At 44.0% G+C, this 19315-nt stretch overlaps 1 protein-coding gene across 1 annotated transcript in view; it reads left to right on the top strand.

Moving 5' to 3' along the window:
- Positions 1-19315, top strand: part of RNGTT (RNA guanylyltransferase and 5'-phosphatase) — a 543333-nt gene that overhangs the window by 3353 nt on the left and 520665 nt on the right. The window contains exons 2-3 of the mRNA XM_073626921.1: positions 1342-1451; positions 5736-5839. Of these exons, the coding sequence (XP_073483022.1) occupies positions 1342-1451; positions 5736-5839 (214 nt within the window). The remainder of the gene's footprint in view (positions 1-1341; positions 1452-5735; positions 5840-19315) is intronic.

The following is a 19315-nucleotide window of genomic DNA, read 5'->3' as shown; positions in this document are numbered from 1 at the left end:
CTCCCTATGTGTGCTGATCACCATAATCATGGTATTTAGCAGCAGAATTGAAAAAAAAAACACATACACTGTGTATTATAGTTTGCTCTAACAGAGGGTCTGGCAGTAATTGTGAACACTGACTTTACAACCACTTTACTACTTACCCTGCCACTGCATATAGGCATTACATTGGCAGGAGGTGATTCAAGTCCAAGATTGCCAGGCAGCTGGCATTTTCAGGAGGAAGTCAGCAAATTGTATTTCCATCATCAGTGGTGCACTTGAATCTTTTGTTGTAGTTTCACTGCTGGGACATTTACCAGGCATGTGCTGTGGAAAACAAAACTGAAAGGTTTTTTTTTCGGTTGTTGTGCAATGTAGTGAAGACCTTCAAGACTGTAAAAGTAGATGCTAACTAAAATCTGTTCATAGAAGCTGTAGCATGTTTATATAATTTCAAGGCATTTTAAATCTGCATGTTTTATTAAAATACCACCTGCTGATCATTTTATGAAGGTCTATATTCATGCACTTCTGTTATCAGGTGAAAACACTCTGCCCCTGTCTTCCAAATTGTATCCTTATGTTGTCATCCTCTGATGGAGATTACAAAGGCTGTTTAAATAAATGTTACATGGGCATGGCCACCATCAGGAAATCAATGCTAATGTATGCCCATTAACCAGCTACTTCAAAAAAATCAATAGACCATCTCAGACTACATTGTGTTTTCTTTGGGCCTTGTGTGGGTACAACATGTTGCTGTGTTATGTGGCTGTATCTGCTTGCTGTGTGTGTGTGTGTGTGTGTATTCTGTAAATTGCAGCTCCTGTGTCAACTACAGCCCACCTGTTGTGTCCTTTACTGTCACCCTCTATGGATAAGGACTGGGTGCCTAGAAAACATGTTTTTGAATCCACTACTACCCTTTTGTATATCATACTAACTTAATTTAAATGAATTTACTGCTTACTGCCTTTGTTTAAAAAGAAAAAAAAAGTTTGAGTGTGAGTTGTCCTACATGTTATATGTCAGAATGTTTTTGCTAACTAGTATTTCTTATACTTGTCTATATATCCTAGCTGTGGCAAGCTTCCATCTATTGCTTTTATCATGTCATGTATGGCCAAAATTCCAAAGGTGCCAAGGTAATAGTTTTCTGATGTCATGCAAACAGGGCAGGTTTTGTTGTACAGATTGGGGTTGATTTACTAAAGCCGGCCATATGTTGATGGTAATTTGGCCAGTACAGCAGGGACCAGACAAATTTCTATCCATGTATGGGCAGGCTGCTTGTACAGAAGTCGATCTACCATTATGCTATAATAATGTGACTACTTTGTTTTTATATTGTTTTAGGAAAATTTTTACCTTTGAAAACCATGTTGGGACCCAAGTATGATGATCAGGTGCCTGAGGAGAATCGATTTCACCCGAGTATGCTGTCCAACTACTTGAAAAGCCTCAAGGTTTGAAAGGGTTCTTTATTAATCCAGTAATCGGTTTTCATTGTGAAATTACAAAATCCTTAGAGCCAAGTCAGATGGGGAACTGTGAACTGTTGAAAGTCATCTTCCATTGTCATTAGTGGAAGTCACTCCATTGTGAGACGTGACTGACTCCATAGGTTATTATAAATAAACATTAATGTCTCTCCCACTGTAAAAGTGTCACCAGTGACAGAAGAATCTGTCTAACATGGGCCTTAGTGACAGGTGGTCTGCCTAAAACATATCTCAGTGGTCTTCTTTGCTGCCTGTCTGCTGCTGAGGTCATCTATTCATATGAATGACAAGTTTTGGCCACTGTTTTGCTGAAAATTCATGGTCACCCTAAGGCTCCATTCACACCTGGGCAGATTTTCCACGATTCTGCCCATGTTTTCAAAATGCCCAAGTGTAAATGACAAATCGCACAACGCATATTTCAGATGTCATTCAGTTGAATGGCACCTAAAAACGCAGTGCGATTATGCCGTGCAATAAAACGCACTGCATCACGGAAAACTGCATTGCGTTAAGCATGTTGCCCAAAAGCACCACTTGTTTATGTGCCATTCAAGTGAATGTCATCTGAAATGTACGTTGTGCGATTTGTCATTCACACCTGGGCATTTTGAAATCAAATCTGCCCGACATTCAAAACGCCCAGGTGTGAATGCAGCCTAAGGGTGGATGTAGTGCCATCAAATCTGCTCTGCTGCAACCCTGACAGCAGCAGCAGTAAAAGGGTTAAAGAAAAGCTGTCATGAGATAAAGTTGGGCTGCCATTGCTGATCTTTCTACAGATAAGTATTTTAATATATGTATGCCTGTTAGGTTGATGTAAGGCGTTCCAGTATGATGTAAAAAAAGAGAGCACATACTGTTAGGGGAAAAAAGTATTCGATCGCCTGCTGATTTTGTACATTTGCCCACTGACAAAGAAATGCTCAGTCTGTAATTTTAATGGTGACTTCGTACTTGGTAGCAAAACCCTTGTTGGCAATCAGAGGTCAGACGTTTCTTGTAGTTGGCCACCAGCTTTGCACACATCTCAGAAGGGATTTTGTCCCTCTCCTCTTTGCAGATCGTCTCCAAGTCATTAAGGTTTAGAGGCTGACGTTTGGTAACTCAAACCTTCAGCTCCCTCCACATATTTTCTATGGGATTAAGGTCTTGAGACTGGCTAGGCCACTCTAGGACCTTAATGTGCTTCTTCTTAAAGCACTCCTTTGTTGCCTTGGCCATGTGTTTTGGATCATTGTCATGCTGGAATACCCATCCACGACCCATTTTCAATACCCTGGCTGAGGGAAGGAAGTGCTCACCCAAGAATTGACGGTACATGACGTTGTCCAGTCCCCTTAGCAGAAAAACACCTCCAAAGTATAATGTTTCCACTTCCGTGTTTGATGATGGGAATTGTGTTCTTGGGGTCATAAGCAGCATTTCTCCTCCTCCAAACACAGAGCAGCACCACGTCCACTAAAGCTTTTTAAAACTTCAGACGGGCCAGTAGTTTTCTTGGTGACTATGGTTTCAGCTGCCTTGAGATCATTGACAAGGGCTGATTCCTCACCATTCTCATGATCATTGAAACTCCATGAAGTTAGATCCTGCATGGAGCCCCAGAACGAGGGCGATTGACAGTTATTTTGTGTTTCTTACATTTGTGAATAATCGCACCAACTGTTGTCCCCCTCTCACCAAGCTGCTCGGCGATGGTCTTGTAGCCTATTACAGCCTTGTGTAGGTCTACAATCTTGTCCCTGACATCCTTGGACAGCTCTTTGGTCTTGGCCATGGTGAAGAGATTGGAATCTGATTGCTTCTGTGGACAGGTGTCTTATACAGGTAACAAGCTGAGATTAGGAGCACTCCCTTTAAGAGAGCGCTCCGAATCTCAGCTTGTTAGCTGTATAGAAGACACCTGGGAGCCAGACATCTTGCTGATTGGGGATCAAATACTTATTTTACTCAATAAAATGAAAATCAATTTATAACTTTTTTGAAATGTGTTTTTCTGGATATTTTTGTTCTGTCTCTCACTGTTAAACTAAACCTACCATTAAAATAGACTGATAATTTCTTTGTCAGTAGGCAAATGTAAAAAATCAGCAGGAGATCAAATACTTTTTTCCCTCACTGTAGGGGACAGATTTAACTTCACAGCTAGAAACCAACATCTAAAATCGTCCATTTAGCCATGTTTGCGTCTAGAAGCGTTTAAAATGTTACAATAAAAAACGTCTGTAAAAGAAACGCTGCTAAATGCGAGTTAACGCGTTTAGCAGCTGTTACAGGCGTTTGGTGTTTCAACTACCTCTGAACGTCCATCCTGAATGCATTTTTTTGCGTTTCAAAAAATGCTTCTAAACTCAACTGCCTAGAAATGACTATAAAAGACCCTGAGTACATGTACTGATAAGATAACATAGAGGAGAGTTCAGGGGCAGCTGAAAAAAAAATGCCCAACTGCTCCTAAACGTCCGTTTGCCAGCAGCAGTGTACATACAATACATGAGGCCTAATTGGTATCAGTGAGTACTGAAAAAAAAAAAAAGTATCGGTACTCGTAAAAAATGATATCAATGCATCCCTAGTTGTCACCCTAGGAAAGGAAGTATATTAATGGCATGATTGTCAGGTTAAAAAAGGTTTAACAGTGTGAAAAAAGAAAATAAATGCAGCCCATTAAGCTGCAATTCTATACATTTTTGTTTTTGGGTTTAGATATACTTTAAAAAACAATGGTCAGAACACCCCTCAGCCTGCTGATTGGACAGTGAAAGAGCAGCAGAATGCTGGTGAGGTCATCTTCACTCTGCACTCTTCCCTTTTCATTATGGGGGTTTTTGCATTGTCTAGCTTCTGCCTCTCCTAATCTGCTGGTGTGCAGGTTATTATAGGAGGCCGATATCAAGACTAATATACATACTTTAAAGTAGAAGTACAGCTAAAGTTCATTTGGCTGTACTTCTATGAATCACAGGAGTGCAGTTAGTTTTGCACTCCTGTGACCCGCTTTCTCTCATGTAGTCGGGATCTGCCCAGATCCCTGGACCGGCATCTGGCTCAGCCTCTCAGTGAGGCGAGAGGGTGACAATAGTTGGTGCGATTATTCGCAAATGGAAGAAACACAAAATAACTGTCAATCTCCCCCCGCTCTGGGGCTCCATGCAAGATCTCACCTCGTGGAGTTTCAATGATCATGACAACGATGAGGAAGCAGCCCAGAACTACATGGGAGACCCCAAGTATGCATCCCCACCGTCAAACATGGAGGTGGAAACATTATGCTTTGAGGGTGTTTTTCTGCTAAGGGGACATGACAACTTCACTGCATCAAAGGGATGATGGATGAGGCCATGTACCGTCGAATCTTGGCTGAGAACCTCCTTCCCTCAGCCAGGGCATTAAAAATGGGTCGGGGATGGGTATTCCAGCATGACAATGACCCAAAACGCAGAGCCAAGGCAACAAAGGAGTGGCTCAAGAAGAAGCACTTTAAGGTCCTGGCATGGCCTAGCTGTCTCAAGACCTTAATCCCATAGAAAATATGTGGAGGGAGCTGAAGATTCAAGTTACCAAACGTCAGCCTCTAAACCTTAATGACATGGAGAGGATCTGCAAAGAGGAGTGGGTCCTGGGTTTAGTAATACTTTAAGTCCACTCTGGCCTCCAGCCAGCGTACCAAATAAAGGTTCAGCACAGATGTTTTTTTCACCAGAGGATTTCCTCAGTCTTTTGGGTTGAGTAATACTTGCTTGTCATTTAACCTGGATGACCGAGGACAGACTATGAACGAAGTGAGTCATGGTCCTGTCTGCTGTAAGGGGGGTATTTCCACTGCGACCTTCATTCATAGTGTATAGATGTAGAGACATCATAACATCAATGCCTCTCTGTGCATCTCTGAGAGCAGCCCACTGCTGGAGCAGATTTGGAGAGGATGAGAAACTGATATGTCACAATACTAGCCAGAAAACATCAGAGAAAGGTGTAGATACATATTAAAGTGGAACTATACTGCCTCCACTCCAGCAATACGGTCCATTACCGGTCACTGACATGTTTAGCCATTGTTCTTCAGAGTTCAGATCTTCAGCCGCTTTGACTGGCCAGGCCAGGATGATATCACTCTTGCTCATGCATTGGAGTTGGACTTTGAAGACCACAAAACTGCTTAAATATTTAATGTGACCTCCAAATGTGTGGTGTGATTTGGCTTGTCTTCATACAGACATAAAGAATTTTCATTTATGTTTTCAGGTAAAAATGGGGCTGTTAATTGATTTGACTAACACTACAAGATTCTACGACCGTGCTGAGATAGAAAAAGAAGGGATAACGTATATAAAACTTCAGTGCAAGGGGTAAGTAAACATTAAAAATCTGCACTTGGGAATTTGTGTTTTTTTTTTTTTTTTTTTGTGTGTGTTGAAAGGGCCATTTCATTGAAGTTTGTATGGCAACAATAATACTTTGTAAAGCACTAGTTTGGTATATACAGTGCCTTGAAAAAGTATTCATACCCCTTGGAATTTTACACATTTTGTTATGTTACAATCAAAAACGGAAATGTATTTTATTGGGATTTTATGTGATAGACCAACGCAAAATGGCACATAATTGTGGAAAAGTGGAAGGAAAATGATAAATTGGTTTTCAAATTTTTATTTTTTTTACAAATATCTGAAAGGTGTGACGTGCATTTGTATTCAGCCCCATTACTCTGATACCCCCAACTAAAATCTAGTGCAAGGGTGTCCACGCTTTTTTCAAAGAGGGCCAGATTTGATGAAGTGAACACGCGTGACGGCCCACCACTTTGCCTGACATTCTTTGAACCATTAAAATTAAATGCAAATGAACTAATACAATGCCCAACAAGAATTCCCTTGCATTTGTGGCTGTGTGTGGTGAAGAGTCTAAGGATGAGCTTGGGCATGTTATTTGGATATACCGTATTTATCGGCGTATAACACACACCTTCACATTAGGAGGGAAGTTTCAGGAAAAAACTTAAATTTAAAATAAAGAACTGTGAAGCAAAATATGGGTCAGTGCCCATCAATGCAGCCTCACCATTGCCGTGAATGCAGCCTCACCATTGCCGTGAATTCAGCCTCACCATTGCCGTGAATTCAGCCTCACCATTGCCGTGAATGCAGCCTCACCATTGCCGTGAATGCAGCCTCACCATTGCCGTGAATGCAGCCTCACCATTGCCGTGAATGCAGCCTCACCATTGCCGTGAATGCAGCCTCACCATTGCCATGAATGCAGTCTGATCCATGCCCATCTGCAGCCTCGGAGGGGACAGGGAGGGGGGCGGGACGAGCGCCACCAGATTACATACAAGAGAATCTCCTGTTTATGCGGTGGCCTCTTTAATACAAAGTCCTGCCTTCTATGACAGACAGAACGGTGGTCCAATGGCGGCCCAGGAGACAGGACTTCCTATTACAGAGGCCGCCGAGTAAACAGGAGATTCTCACTGTATGTAATCTGACCGCGCTCGTCTCGCCCCCTCTCTCTCCCCTCCGAGGCCAGAACTGAACGATACATATGGTATATATCTTTTGTGGCCCCCCCAACAAATCCCCGAGTGGCACTCGGGGATTCGTTGGGGACCACAAAAGATATATATATCCAAATCACCAGTGGGGGGCGCATTAAACCGGAACGCGGGCCGCAATTGGCCCGCGGGCCAGACTTTGGACATGCCTGATCTAGTGGAACCAATTGCATTCAGAAGTCACCCAATTAGTAGTGGTGTTTTCGTCAGGCGGCCGAAAGAAGAAAAAGTGCCGATAATGGAGCCGAAAAAGGGGCGGGGCTGCCCCGCCGGGTGCCGCACATGTATTATCCCTGCACGCCCCTGTCAGTCTCCCCTTCATCCTGTTGTTCTCACGAGTGTCATGAGATGCAACCTCCCCAGTGTCTAGTAGCGCGATCTCATGCTGTGTGTCAGATCTGAATCGCCGTCGTTACAGCGGGTGCACCGTGATTCAGATCCAGCTCTGATACACAGCGTGACATCGCATTACCAGGCACTGGTAGGCTGTACATGATGGGCACTGGCAGGCTGCATATCATGGGCACTGGTAGAATGTACATGATGGGCACTGGCGAGCTGCATGTCATGGGCACTGGCGGGCGGCTGCATGTCATGGGCACTGGCGGGCGGCTGCATGTCATGGGCACTGGCGGGCGGCTGCATGTCATGGGCACTGGCGGGCGGTTGCCTGTCATGGGCACTGGCGGGCGGTTGCCTGTCATGGGCACTGGCGGGCGGTTGCCTGTCATGGGCACTGGCGGGCGGCTGCCTGTCATGGGCACTGGCGGGCGGCTGCATCTGATGGGCACTGGTGAGGCTGCATGATGGGCACAGACAGACTGCTGCATCTGATGGGCACAGGCAGGCTGCTGCATCTGTCTGGTAGGCTGCATCTGACAGGCCTTGGTGAAGCTGCATTGATCTATTGTATCATGTTTGCAATCTCTGACCGTCTCCTGTATCATGTCTGCTAGAGGTGCACCGAATGGAAATTTTGCTAATACTATTAGCAGTGTGTTTAAGTAGAAAATTGCAGATATGATACAAGAGATGGTCAGAGACTGCAGACTGCATTTTTCTCGACCTTTCTTGCACTAAAGGTGCCAATAATGGCCAACAATAAATTCATGTTAATTTAAATTGATGATATTAATTAAGTCGAATATAATACAATTGTATATAAAAATATAAATTATTTTTTAAAAACTGTCATTTTCGGTATCGATTTCGGTTTTCTGCCTAGTGCATCCTCCTTTTCGGTTGCGGCACCAAAATTTCCATTCGGTGCACCCCCTACTAATCCGTAGAGTCCACCTGTGTGTAATTTAATCTCAGTATAAATACAGCTGCTCTTTGAAGCCCTCAGAGGTTTGTTAGAGAACCTTAGTGAACAAACAGCCTCATGAAGGCCAAGGAACACACCAGACAGGTCAGGAATAAAGTTGTGGGAAAGCTTAAAGTGGTTGTAAAGGCAGAAGTTTTTTTTATCTTAATGCATTCTGTGTGCAGCAGCCCCCCTCAGCCACCCTAACACTTACCTGAGGTCCCGCTCTGTCCAGCGATGTCCACGAGTGTCTCAGCCGTCCGAGATTCTCCTTCCTGAGTGGCTGGGACACAGCAGCGGCGCCATTGGCTGCCGCTGCTGTCAATCAGGGTCAGCTAGCCAATCGGGAGAGAGGGGGCGGGGCTGGGTCAGGGCTTTATGTCTAAATGGACACAGGGAGCTGTGACTTGGCTCAGGTGCTCCCATAGCTTGCTGTGGGAGCACCGAACAGGAGGGAGGGGCCAGGACCCAAGAAGAGGAGGATCTGGGCTGCTCTGTGCAAATCCACTGCAACAGAGCTGGTAAGAATGACATGTTTATTATTTTTATAGGAAAAAAATGAGACTTTAAAATCACTTTAACCACTTATGGACCAGCCGCTGTCGTTATATGTCGATACTTTGATGCAGAATATGGGGGTTATGGCAGCAGATAGCTGCCATAACCCCTGGTATTTTCTTCAATGGCGGTTGGTCTTTCAGATAAAAGTGGTCTCAGTGGCGGATTCGTCGCGAGATCACTTTTTATCGGCGGTGGGAGAGATGCCCCCTTCCGCTGCTTACTGGAGCTGCCGGTAGTGGCGGAGACGATCCCATCCTATCCCCTCAGTAGCATGGAGCCAAGTGAGGGAAAGATGGCCCCCGCTCGGCTCCATAACATTGGATGATGGAAGCGACTTCAAATGTCACTTCCGCCCAATAGTCTTAAAGGGGGATTTTTTATTATTATTATTTTTTTTTTTCTTGCATTTAAAGCACAACTCCGGTATTTTCAAAAAATCCCCCATTAGTAGGACCCCCCCCCCCCCACAAAACACTAAACAGTTATTACATTTGTGACATTTCTTACTGTTTAATAGATATGTGTGATTTAATTTTCAGGAAGTCAGCTCTGCGATTCAAAAAACGCATCATTTTTTTTCTGATAGGGAGGATCTCTTAGAACAGTGATTGCATCATATCCTCTTCTCTCTCTTTCTGTAATCAGCCTACATTTCACATGAATCTTTGGTATGGGAGTGAATGTGGGAGGTACACTAGGCTTGTACATTTACATGTGAACTTGCCCACTTCAACATACATCATACCCCTCATTCTGCAGCCAGCAAGCCATACATAACACACGGTATGATAGGTTACAGCCTTATAAATACAAAGCATTTTAATATAAATGCAAACCAGTGCATCATGTCAGTGTCCACCGGTGTGGCATGTTGGGGACCAGTGCCGAATGTCGGGGACCACCACCAGTGCCGAATGTCGGGGACCACCACCAGTGCGGATTATCAGTGCCCATCAGTGCGGTGTCACCAGTGCAGATTATCAGTGCCCATCAGTGCGGTGTCACCAGTGCCTCATCGGTGCCCATCAGTGCGGTGTCACCAGTGCCTCATCGGTGCCCATCAGTGCGGTGTCACCAGTGCCTCATCGGTGCCCATCAGTGCGGTGTCACCAGTGCCTCATCGGTGCCCATTAGTGCGGTGTCACCAGTGCCTTATCGGTGCCCATCAGTGCAGTGTCACCAGTGCCTTATCGGTGCCCATCATTGCAGCGCGGGGATAGTTACAGATCAGCGCGATGACAGAGCACATCTCGGGCTGATAGGTCTGTATGTGAGAACACCGCTCGTGGTACAGCCAGAGCGCACTGTTCCAATGTACAGGGAGGCGGGGCTGTACCATGAACGGTGTTCTAACATACAAACCTATCAGCCCGAGATGCGCTCTGTCATCCCGATCTGTAACTCTCCCCGCACTGGAGACAGATGGTGGGTGGGTGGGGGCGGTGCTGGCAGGGAGGAGGAGGACACCACCTCTATGGGCGGCACAGACCAGGGGCTGCGAGACCTCTTCGCCCAATACAGCGAGCCAGGCGGAAATAGAACTCTCTGCTCGCTTTCAAATTACTACAAGGGGGCGTTTCAGACCGCTGGCTGAGGGTACAGGAGGAATAGCAGCCAGCGGTCTTGCAAACAGAGAATCCCCAGGCAATACTGTTTTTTCAGCAGGCTATTGCAGAGGAACTACAGAGCTCAGTAGAACATGGCTGACATAGTTGGTGAAGGTAGGAGATCAGCAACTAGAACATGGAAAAAAAGTTTTTGCCCGGAGTTCTGTGTAAATGTGAGATCTGAGGTCTTTTTGACCCCAGAACTCACTTTAAAGAGGTCCTGTCGTGCTTTTTTCTATTACGAGGGATGTTTACATTCCTTGTAATAGGAATAAAAGTGACCCAATTTTTTTTTTTTAAAAGGACAGTGTTAAAAAAAAAAGCTGTCCGTCCCGCCGAGATAACGCGCAGAAGCGAGCGCATACGTGAGTCGCGCCCACATATGAAAACGATGTTGAAACCACACATGTGAAGTATCGCCACAATCGTTAGAGCGAGAGCAATAATTCTAGCAAAAGACCTCCTCTAAAACTCAAAACTGGTAACCTGTAGAAATTTTTAAACATCGCCTATAGAGATTCTTAAGGGTCAAAGTTTGTCGCCAATCCACGAGCGGGAACAATTTTGAAGCATGACATACTGGGTAGCAATTTACTCGGGGGTAACATTTATCTTTTACAATATAAAAAAAATTGGGCTAAATTTACTGTTTTAGTTTTTAATTAAAAAAAGTGTATATTTCCCCCCAAAAATGCACTTGTAAGACCGCTGTGCAAATACGGTGTGACAAAGTATTGCAACAACTGCCATTTTATTCTCTAGGGTGTCTGAAAAAAAATATAATGTTTGGGGGTTCTAAAAATATTTTAACTTGTAAACATCAAGTTTGAAAAATAGGCCTGGTCCTTAAGTGGTTAAAGCAGGGTTGGGTTATAAAAAAAAATATCCCAAGTTTTGAACATCTCACAGAGCACTGTACAAGCCATTATCCGAAATTGGAAAGAGTATGGCACAACTGCAAACCTACCAAGACATGGCTGTCCACCTAAACTGACAGGCCGGGCAAGGAGAGCATTAATCAGAGAAGCAGTCAAGAGGCCCATGGTAACTCTGGAGGATCTGCAGGGATCCACAGCTCAGGTGGGACAATCTGTCCACAGGACAACTATTAGTCGCGGACTTCACAAATCTGGCCTTTATGGAAGAGTGACAAGAAGAAAGCCATTGTTGAAAGAAAGTCATAAGATGTCCCGTTTGCTGTTTGTGAGAAGCCATGTGGGGGACACAGCAAACATGTGGAAAAAGGTGTTCTGGTCAGATGAGACCAAAATTTTACTTTTTGGCCTAAAAGCAAAACGCTAAGTGTGGCGGAAAACTAACACTGTACATCACCATGAACACACCATGTTGTGGGGATGCTTTTCTTCAGCAATGACAGGGAAGCTGATCAGAGTTGATGAGAGATGGATGGAGCCAAATACAGGGCAACGTTAGAAGAAAACCTGTTAGTGTCTGCAAAAGACTTGAGACTGGGGCGGGGGTTCACCTTCCAGCAGGACAATGACCCCAAACATACAGCCAGAGCTACAATGGAATGGTTTAGATCAAAGCATATTCATGTGTTAGAATGGCCCAGTCAAAGTGCAGACCTAAATCCAATTGAGAATCTGTAGCAATACTTGAAAATTGCTGTTCAGACGCTCTCCATCCAATGTGACAGAGCTTGAGCTATTTTGCAAAGAAGAAAGGGAAAAATGTCACTCTCCAGATGTGTAAAGCTGGTAGAGACATCCCCAAAAAGACTTGCAGCTGTAATTGCAGCAAAAGGTGGTTCTACAAAGTATTGACTCATGGGGGGCTGAATACAAATGCGCATCACACTTTTCACCTTTCTTTATCGTACATCATTGGACACAGAGCCTCAAGTAATTAGTGGGTTATTGGCTTACCTTCAGGTGTTGACACTGGTATAACCAATACAGGAAGTTGACTCCCCTATATAACCCCTCCTCCTTCCAGGAGTACCTCAGTTTTTTCGCTAGTGTCTAAGGTGTTGGTCACGAGTGAAGATGTGCTCTGAGGAGCTCCAGGGAGGGATCCATGCTGGATTTAAAAAAACCTCCACAACCGGATCCATCCTCGCCACTGAGGCCATAGGATGGTACCTGGACCTCGATTCAAGAACGAGGTTTTGCCTTTAAGCTTCTCTCTGAGAGCTGGACCCTAGGAACCAGGACTCTTTTGGTCTTGCTACATTACCTAAAGCTGTTCCTGAGGGGTGCTATACAGGTCCAAAGGAGCGGAACCCCTATTAAAAGGGCCCCAGTCTTTGAAGGTTTAACTATGCTGCCCGTCGTGATGGGTGAAATTTGGATCTGTCTGTTAAATCAGCAGTATCCTGCAGCGAGGAAAAGGTAAGGGAAGAGGCTAGGTACTGCCTATGCTTTCCTTCCATATTAAAAAGTATGCCTTTAAAATGTCTCCTCTAGAAGGAGTAAGTTACACATACCTTAATGTGATGCTTCAAGCAGCTCTGTGTCTGGCTATAAACAGCCATGTGGGGTCCCAGCAGCCAGAGGGGGGTTCTCAGTGAACAAAGGCCTCTTCTAGAGGAATCTAGGGGATACAGCAATTACAGAAGCAGCATTTCACAGGTTAAAGTACTCTGGCAGCTAATGCAGCCTTAGGAGACTTCCTGACAGGCATGGGATTTTATCCACAAGCAACTAGTTCAACTGTTGAGTTCTGCTTCATATAAATCATGTTATGTGTAAATAGATAAGCTACTATTATAAAGGCTATATATCTGCTGATAATATTCCCCTCCCCCTCCCTCCACCGGGAGGCACGGTGGCCACTTCCAGTTTTTTATATATAAAACTTGCCCTCATGTACTTAGCTTTGCTGGGTATTTTTATTATTCGAGATTCGCCAGCCTGTTGTTACAGGCAGTACTTTCAGTAGGCACAGCGGCATTGCAGGCTCTCGGCAACGCCGCCTCCTCCTCTCGTGTCTGTGTTTTAGATAAGAAACAGCTTGTGCGCGCACAGACTATGTTATGCTGAGGAGAAGGGGGCATGTTTTCTAAGGGGCGTGTTTCTACAGTCGGGCAGCGCTGTGTGTAGGACGTAAAAACGTCCACACAGCTTCACAGTCTGGAAACACACAGTGCTAAGGGCGGAAGACGCTGAGGACGCCAATTAGGTTTTCACCTGATGCTTGTAACACAAACGCTCTCAGTATGCACAAGCTAACCTGAAAAAAGAGTCTGTTGCAGCCAACAGCCACAGGAGACACAGCAGCGCTGGGCACGTAAGGGGTGTAAAGCAGGCATTTCCAGTACAGGAATCACTGTTGTTATCAGCATTTTAAAACTGATCCTATGGTGACATTGTTTTCTTGAAAACTGTTGTCAAAGCAAAAAAGATATTTATATATTTTGTTACCTCTGCTTTTGTATTTTGCACTATGACTTCCAGAGCTACTGTAAGGGTACCTAAGGTGCCACCCCCAGGCGCTGGGAAACCCAGTCATGCCACCATACTGTCATCCTCTCATCTGGATAAGCATTTTTCCCCTCCGAAGAAATTCTCAATTCTCTATCCTATGGAGAAAAAATTCACAAAAAGATGGAAAGTTCCAGCAGTTGATGCTGCGATTTCCAATGTGAATAAAAGTTTCCAGTGGACAATGCGCATATGCTTAAAGATCCAACCGATAAGAAGTTGGAAGATCTGTTAAAATCCTCTTTTTCCTTAGCAGGGACCGTGACTCAGCCTGCAATTGCAGCTATAGGCATCTGTCAGACCTTAAAGGGCAAGTTCATAGATGCCCTTAACGATCTCCCTGCACAACAGGCCCGGGAGTTGGCAGAGCTACCAAAAGCATTATGCTTTGCCATAGATGCTATGAAGGATTCTATTCATCAGGCTTCTCGCCCTGCGCTTGTACTAGTTCACATGCGAAGGACCCTTTGGTTAAAGGGTTGGTCAGCTGAAGCGCCTTGCGAGAATCTTTTGAATAGTTTTCCCTTTAATGGAGAACGACTATTTGGTGAGAGTTTGGATAAATATATCCAAACAATTTCTAGCGGAAAGAGTACTCTTTTGCCAGTCAAAAGAAAATATAAACGTCCTTCATTTAAACGCACTTTTTCTCCCGCGCCAGGTACATCCACCTCTAGGCAGGGGCGACGGCCTCCACCGTCAGACTCTAGAGGAAGACCTCAGCTTCAATCCCAGGCACAAAGGAAGACCTGGGGCCACAAGTCGTCTGCAAAGCAGAATACTAAGGCCTCGTAATAAAGAGGCATCTCCCCTCACCAAAGTGGGATGAAGACTTCTGAGGTACTCAGAAGTCTGGCAAAGGGCCCGGGGGAATGGTCTCTTCATCCCGAGATTTTTCAGGCTGTTTGCCAAAGATGGGGGACTCCGGACGTAGACCTTCTAGCGTTCAGGTTCAACAGGAAGCTAGTTAACTTTGTGTTCAGAACAAGGGACCACTCGCATACGGAACAGATGCGTTGGTGTCCCCATGGGATCAGTTCTCACTGATCTATGCATTTCCCCCGATTCAGTTGCTGCCTCGACTTCTTTGCAGGATCATGCAGGAAAGAAAGTCGGTAATACTGGTAGCACCAGCATGACCCAGAAGGTCATGGTATGCAGAGATCGTAATGATGGCAGTGGAGGGTCCATGGCTCCTCCCACTAAGGCCAGACCTGCTATCACAGGGGCCGATATTCCATCCTACTTTACGAACGTTAAATTTAACGGCCCGGCTATTGAGACCCACGTTCTGAAGAAAGGTGGGCTTTCCAGGTCAGTTATTTCTACTTTGGTTAATGCTAGGAAGCCAGCTTCTAGAGCTATATATTATAGAGTCTGGAAAGCTTATGTTTCCTGGTGTGAATCCAAGGGTTGGCACCTTCGGAGATATATCATAGGCAGAATTCTTGCCTTTCTACAATTAGGTGTAGAGATGAAGTTGGCCCTGAGTACTATTAAGGGCCAAGTCTCAGCCTTATCAATTTTATTTCAAAGACCACTTGCTACACATTCTTTAGTCCGGGGTTTTATGCAAGGGGTGATGCGGATTAATCAGCCAGTTAAATCACCCTTAAGCCCTTGGGACTTGAAATTAATTTTGTCGGTGTTACAAAAACAGCCATTTGAACCAATACAGAATATTCCTTTAGTCCTTTTGACAAGGAAGCTGGTATTTTTGGTTGCTATATCCTCAGCAAGGAGGGTTTCAGAATTGGCTGCTTTTTCTTGTAGAGAGCCATATTTGATTATTCATGAGGACAGAGTGGTGTTACACCCTCTTCCAGGCTTTTTGCCAAAAGTGGTTTCAGGCTTTCATCTGAATGAAGATATTGTCCTGCCATCGTTTTTCCCAAAACCATGTTCCAGGGAAGAAAAGTCACTACATTGTCTTGATATGGTGAGAGCAGTGAAAATCTATTTAAAGAAAACTGCTCAGATTCGTAAGACTGATGTCTTATTTATTCTGCCAGAGGGTCCTAAGAAAGGACAGGCAATGTCTAAATCCAATGTGGCTAAGTGGATTCGGCAAGTTATAATTCAAACTTATGATTTAAAGGGAAAGATTCCCCCTTTTCAAGTTAAGGTGCACTCTACCAGAGCGGTTGGTGCTTCTTGGGCAGTGCGTCACCAGGCCTCCATGTCTCAGATCTGCAAGGCCACGACTTGGTCTTCAGTACATACATTTACAAAATTTTATCAAGTAGATGTAAGATGGAATGAGGATATCGCCTTCTGGCGCAGTGTGCTGCAGGCAGCAGTATAAGTCCTCAGGTCTGGGGGTGCCCTACGGGTTGTGTCTCCCTCCCCTCAAGTAGCATTGCTATGGGACGTCCCACCAAAGTAATTACTTGAGGCCCTGTGTCCTATGATGTACGATAAAGAAAATAGGATTTTTAAAACAGCTTACCTGTAAAATCCTTTTCTTGGAGTACATCATAGGACACAGCGCTCCCGCCCCTCTGTTTTATGGGGTGAAAGTATATTGCTTGGCTACAAAAACTGAGGACTCCTGGAAGGAGGAGGGGTTATATAGGGGAGTCAACTTCCTGTATTGGTTATACCAGTGTCAACACCTGAAGGTAGGCCCATAACCCACCAAGTAATTACTTGAGGCTCTGTGTCCTATGATGTACTCCAAGAAAAGGATTTTACAGGTAAGCTGTTTTAAAAATCCTATTTTTTTTATTTGTAAAAAATATTGAAAACCATTTGTCATTTTCCTTCCACTTCACAATTATGTGCCACTTTGTGTTGGTCTATCACATCAGATTCCAATAAATGACATTTTACATTTTTTGGTTGTAACATGACAAAATGTGGAAAACTTCAAGGGGTATGAATGCTTTTTCAGGACACTGTTGGTGCATGTTGGCTATTTTGTTTTCATTGTGGGCAGGTGGCACTATATAGGGAATTGAAATAAAAACAGTGAAAGCAGTTTGATAACCATCAAAAGTACATGTTTTCCACATTAACCGCTTAAAGACTGGCCGCCGTTGTTTGACAATTTCTCTCCTGCGCGAATCGCATGCTGTGGAAGCATGCCTGTGGGTCGGGAGGACTCGGTGTCCTCCAGCGGCCCGCGATTGCCTTGTACACAGGCAGAACGGCGAAATGCTTATGTAAACAAGGCATTTCCTCATTTTGACAGGACACAAAATAGGGATCTACTGTTCCCAGTGGTCGGGAACAGTGATCACTGTCATATCTCAGTAAGCCCATCCCCCCCACAGTTAGAAACACTCATAGGGAACACAGTTAACCCCTTGATCACCCCCTAGTGTTAACCCCTTCTTTGCCAGTGACATTTACACACTAATCAGGGGCTATTTATAGCTCTAATCGCTGTATAAATGTCACTGGTCCCAAAAAAGTGTCAAAAGTTTCCGATCTGTCCTCTGCAATATCGCAGTCATGATAAAAAATCGCAGATCACCTCCATTACTAGTAAAAAAAAAAAAAAAAAAAAATCATATCAATCAATATATGCTTATTACGATTTTATTTTATTTTTTTTTTTGTGGGAAAAAAGGACGTCAATTTTGTTTGAGTACAGCGTCGCACGACGACGCAATTGTCAGTTAAAGCCACGCAGTGCCGTATCGCAAAAAATGGCCCGGTCAGGAAGGGGGGGGTAAATCTACCGGAGCTGAAGTGGTTAAAGTTTAAACATGTATTGTACTATTTAGCACTACCACATAAGAATAAGTAGGAGGCATCTAGCCGCTGAGAGAAAAATAAATGAGAAAAAGGCTTTAGCCAATAGTGGTTAATAATTATTTATTATCAAAATGGATGTGTGCTCTAAATTGTCCCCAGCATTATTGCTCTTGTTTTTTCTTGCTGGAGTCTGCCATTTGGTTGAAGCCCAGAACAGTAACTGCCTTATTGGAAACTCTCCCCCTCTCCTTGGTCTCAAAAACTGTCGCTTTCTGTATTAACCTCTTCATGCCTAAGCCTTTTTCTGACATTTGTTGCTTACAAGTAAAAATTTTAATTTTTTTTGTTAGAAAATTACTTAGAACCCCCAAACATTATGTATATTGTTTTAGCAGAGACCCTAGAGATTAAAAAGGCGATTGTTGCAATATTTTATGTCGCACTGTATTTGCGCAGTGGTCTTTCAAATGCATTTTTTTTTTGGAAGAAATGCACTTTCATGAATAAAAAAACAAAACCATAAAGTAAGCCCTTTTTGAATAATGTGAGGTAAATGCGAGTAAATAGATGCCTAACATGTTGTGCTTTAAAATTGCGCACACTTGTGGAATGACAACAACAAAGATACTTAAAAATCTCTATAGGTGACGCTTTATAAATTTCTACAGGTTACCAGTTTAGAGTTACAGAGGAGATCTTGTGCAACAATTATTACTCTCGCTCAAACGATCACAGTGATTCCTCACATGTGTGGTTTGAACACTGTTTTATATTTGCGGGCACGACTTACATATGTGTTTGCTTCTGCGCGCGAGCAGAAAGGAATGGGGAAAAGTGGTGTGTGATACTGCTCCACGGAATATACAAAACAGGAGGCAAGGTGTGATGCTTGATAATTAAAAGAAAAAGTAATTGCTGCCTCTACATAATACTACCACCTAGATGGAGTATAGGAATGTTACTTTAAAAGATGTATGTGTGGCGCTCTTCCTCTAATGAATAATAAATGGTGGTATTAAGAATAAAAAATGAAGAAAAATATTTGTCCAAAACTTCCAAATATATAATGGACTAAAACCGTATATATCAGTCCAACAATGAATCGATAAAGTGATTTGTGCTCACTAATGCCCCATACACACGGTCGGACATTGATCGGACATTCCGACAACAAAATCCTAGGATTTTTTCCGACGTATGTTGGCTCAAACTTGTCTTGCATACACACGGTCACACAAAGTTGTCGGAAAATCCGATCGTTCTGAACGCGGTGACGTAAAACACGTACGTCGGGACTCTAAACGGGGCAGTAGCCAATAGCTTTCATCTCTTTATTTATTCTGAGCATGCGTGGCACTTTGTGCGTCGGATTTGTGTACACACGATCGGAAATTCCGACAACGGATTTTGTTGTCGAAAAATTTTATAGCCTGCTCTCAAACTTTGTGTGTCGGAAAATCCGATGGAAAATGTGTGATGGAGCCCACACACGGTCGGAATTTCCGACAACAAGGTCCTATCACACATTTTCCGTCGGAAAATCCGACCGTGTTTACGGGGCATAACAGTGTCCGGTGCTTTATGCATTCATTGTTGAACTAATATATACTGTTTTAGTTTGTTTTGTACATCTCCCTCTGTGTCATAGT

This window comes from Aquarana catesbeiana, linkage group LG04 (assembly GCF_042186555.1).
Source record: "Aquarana catesbeiana isolate 2022-GZ linkage group LG04, ASM4218655v1, whole genome shotgun sequence".
Lineage (NCBI taxonomy): Eukaryota > Metazoa > Chordata > Amphibia > Anura > Ranidae > Aquarana > Aquarana catesbeiana.
Note: the sequence above shows the minus strand (reverse complement) of the source record. Positions and strands in the feature narration are given on the sequence as shown.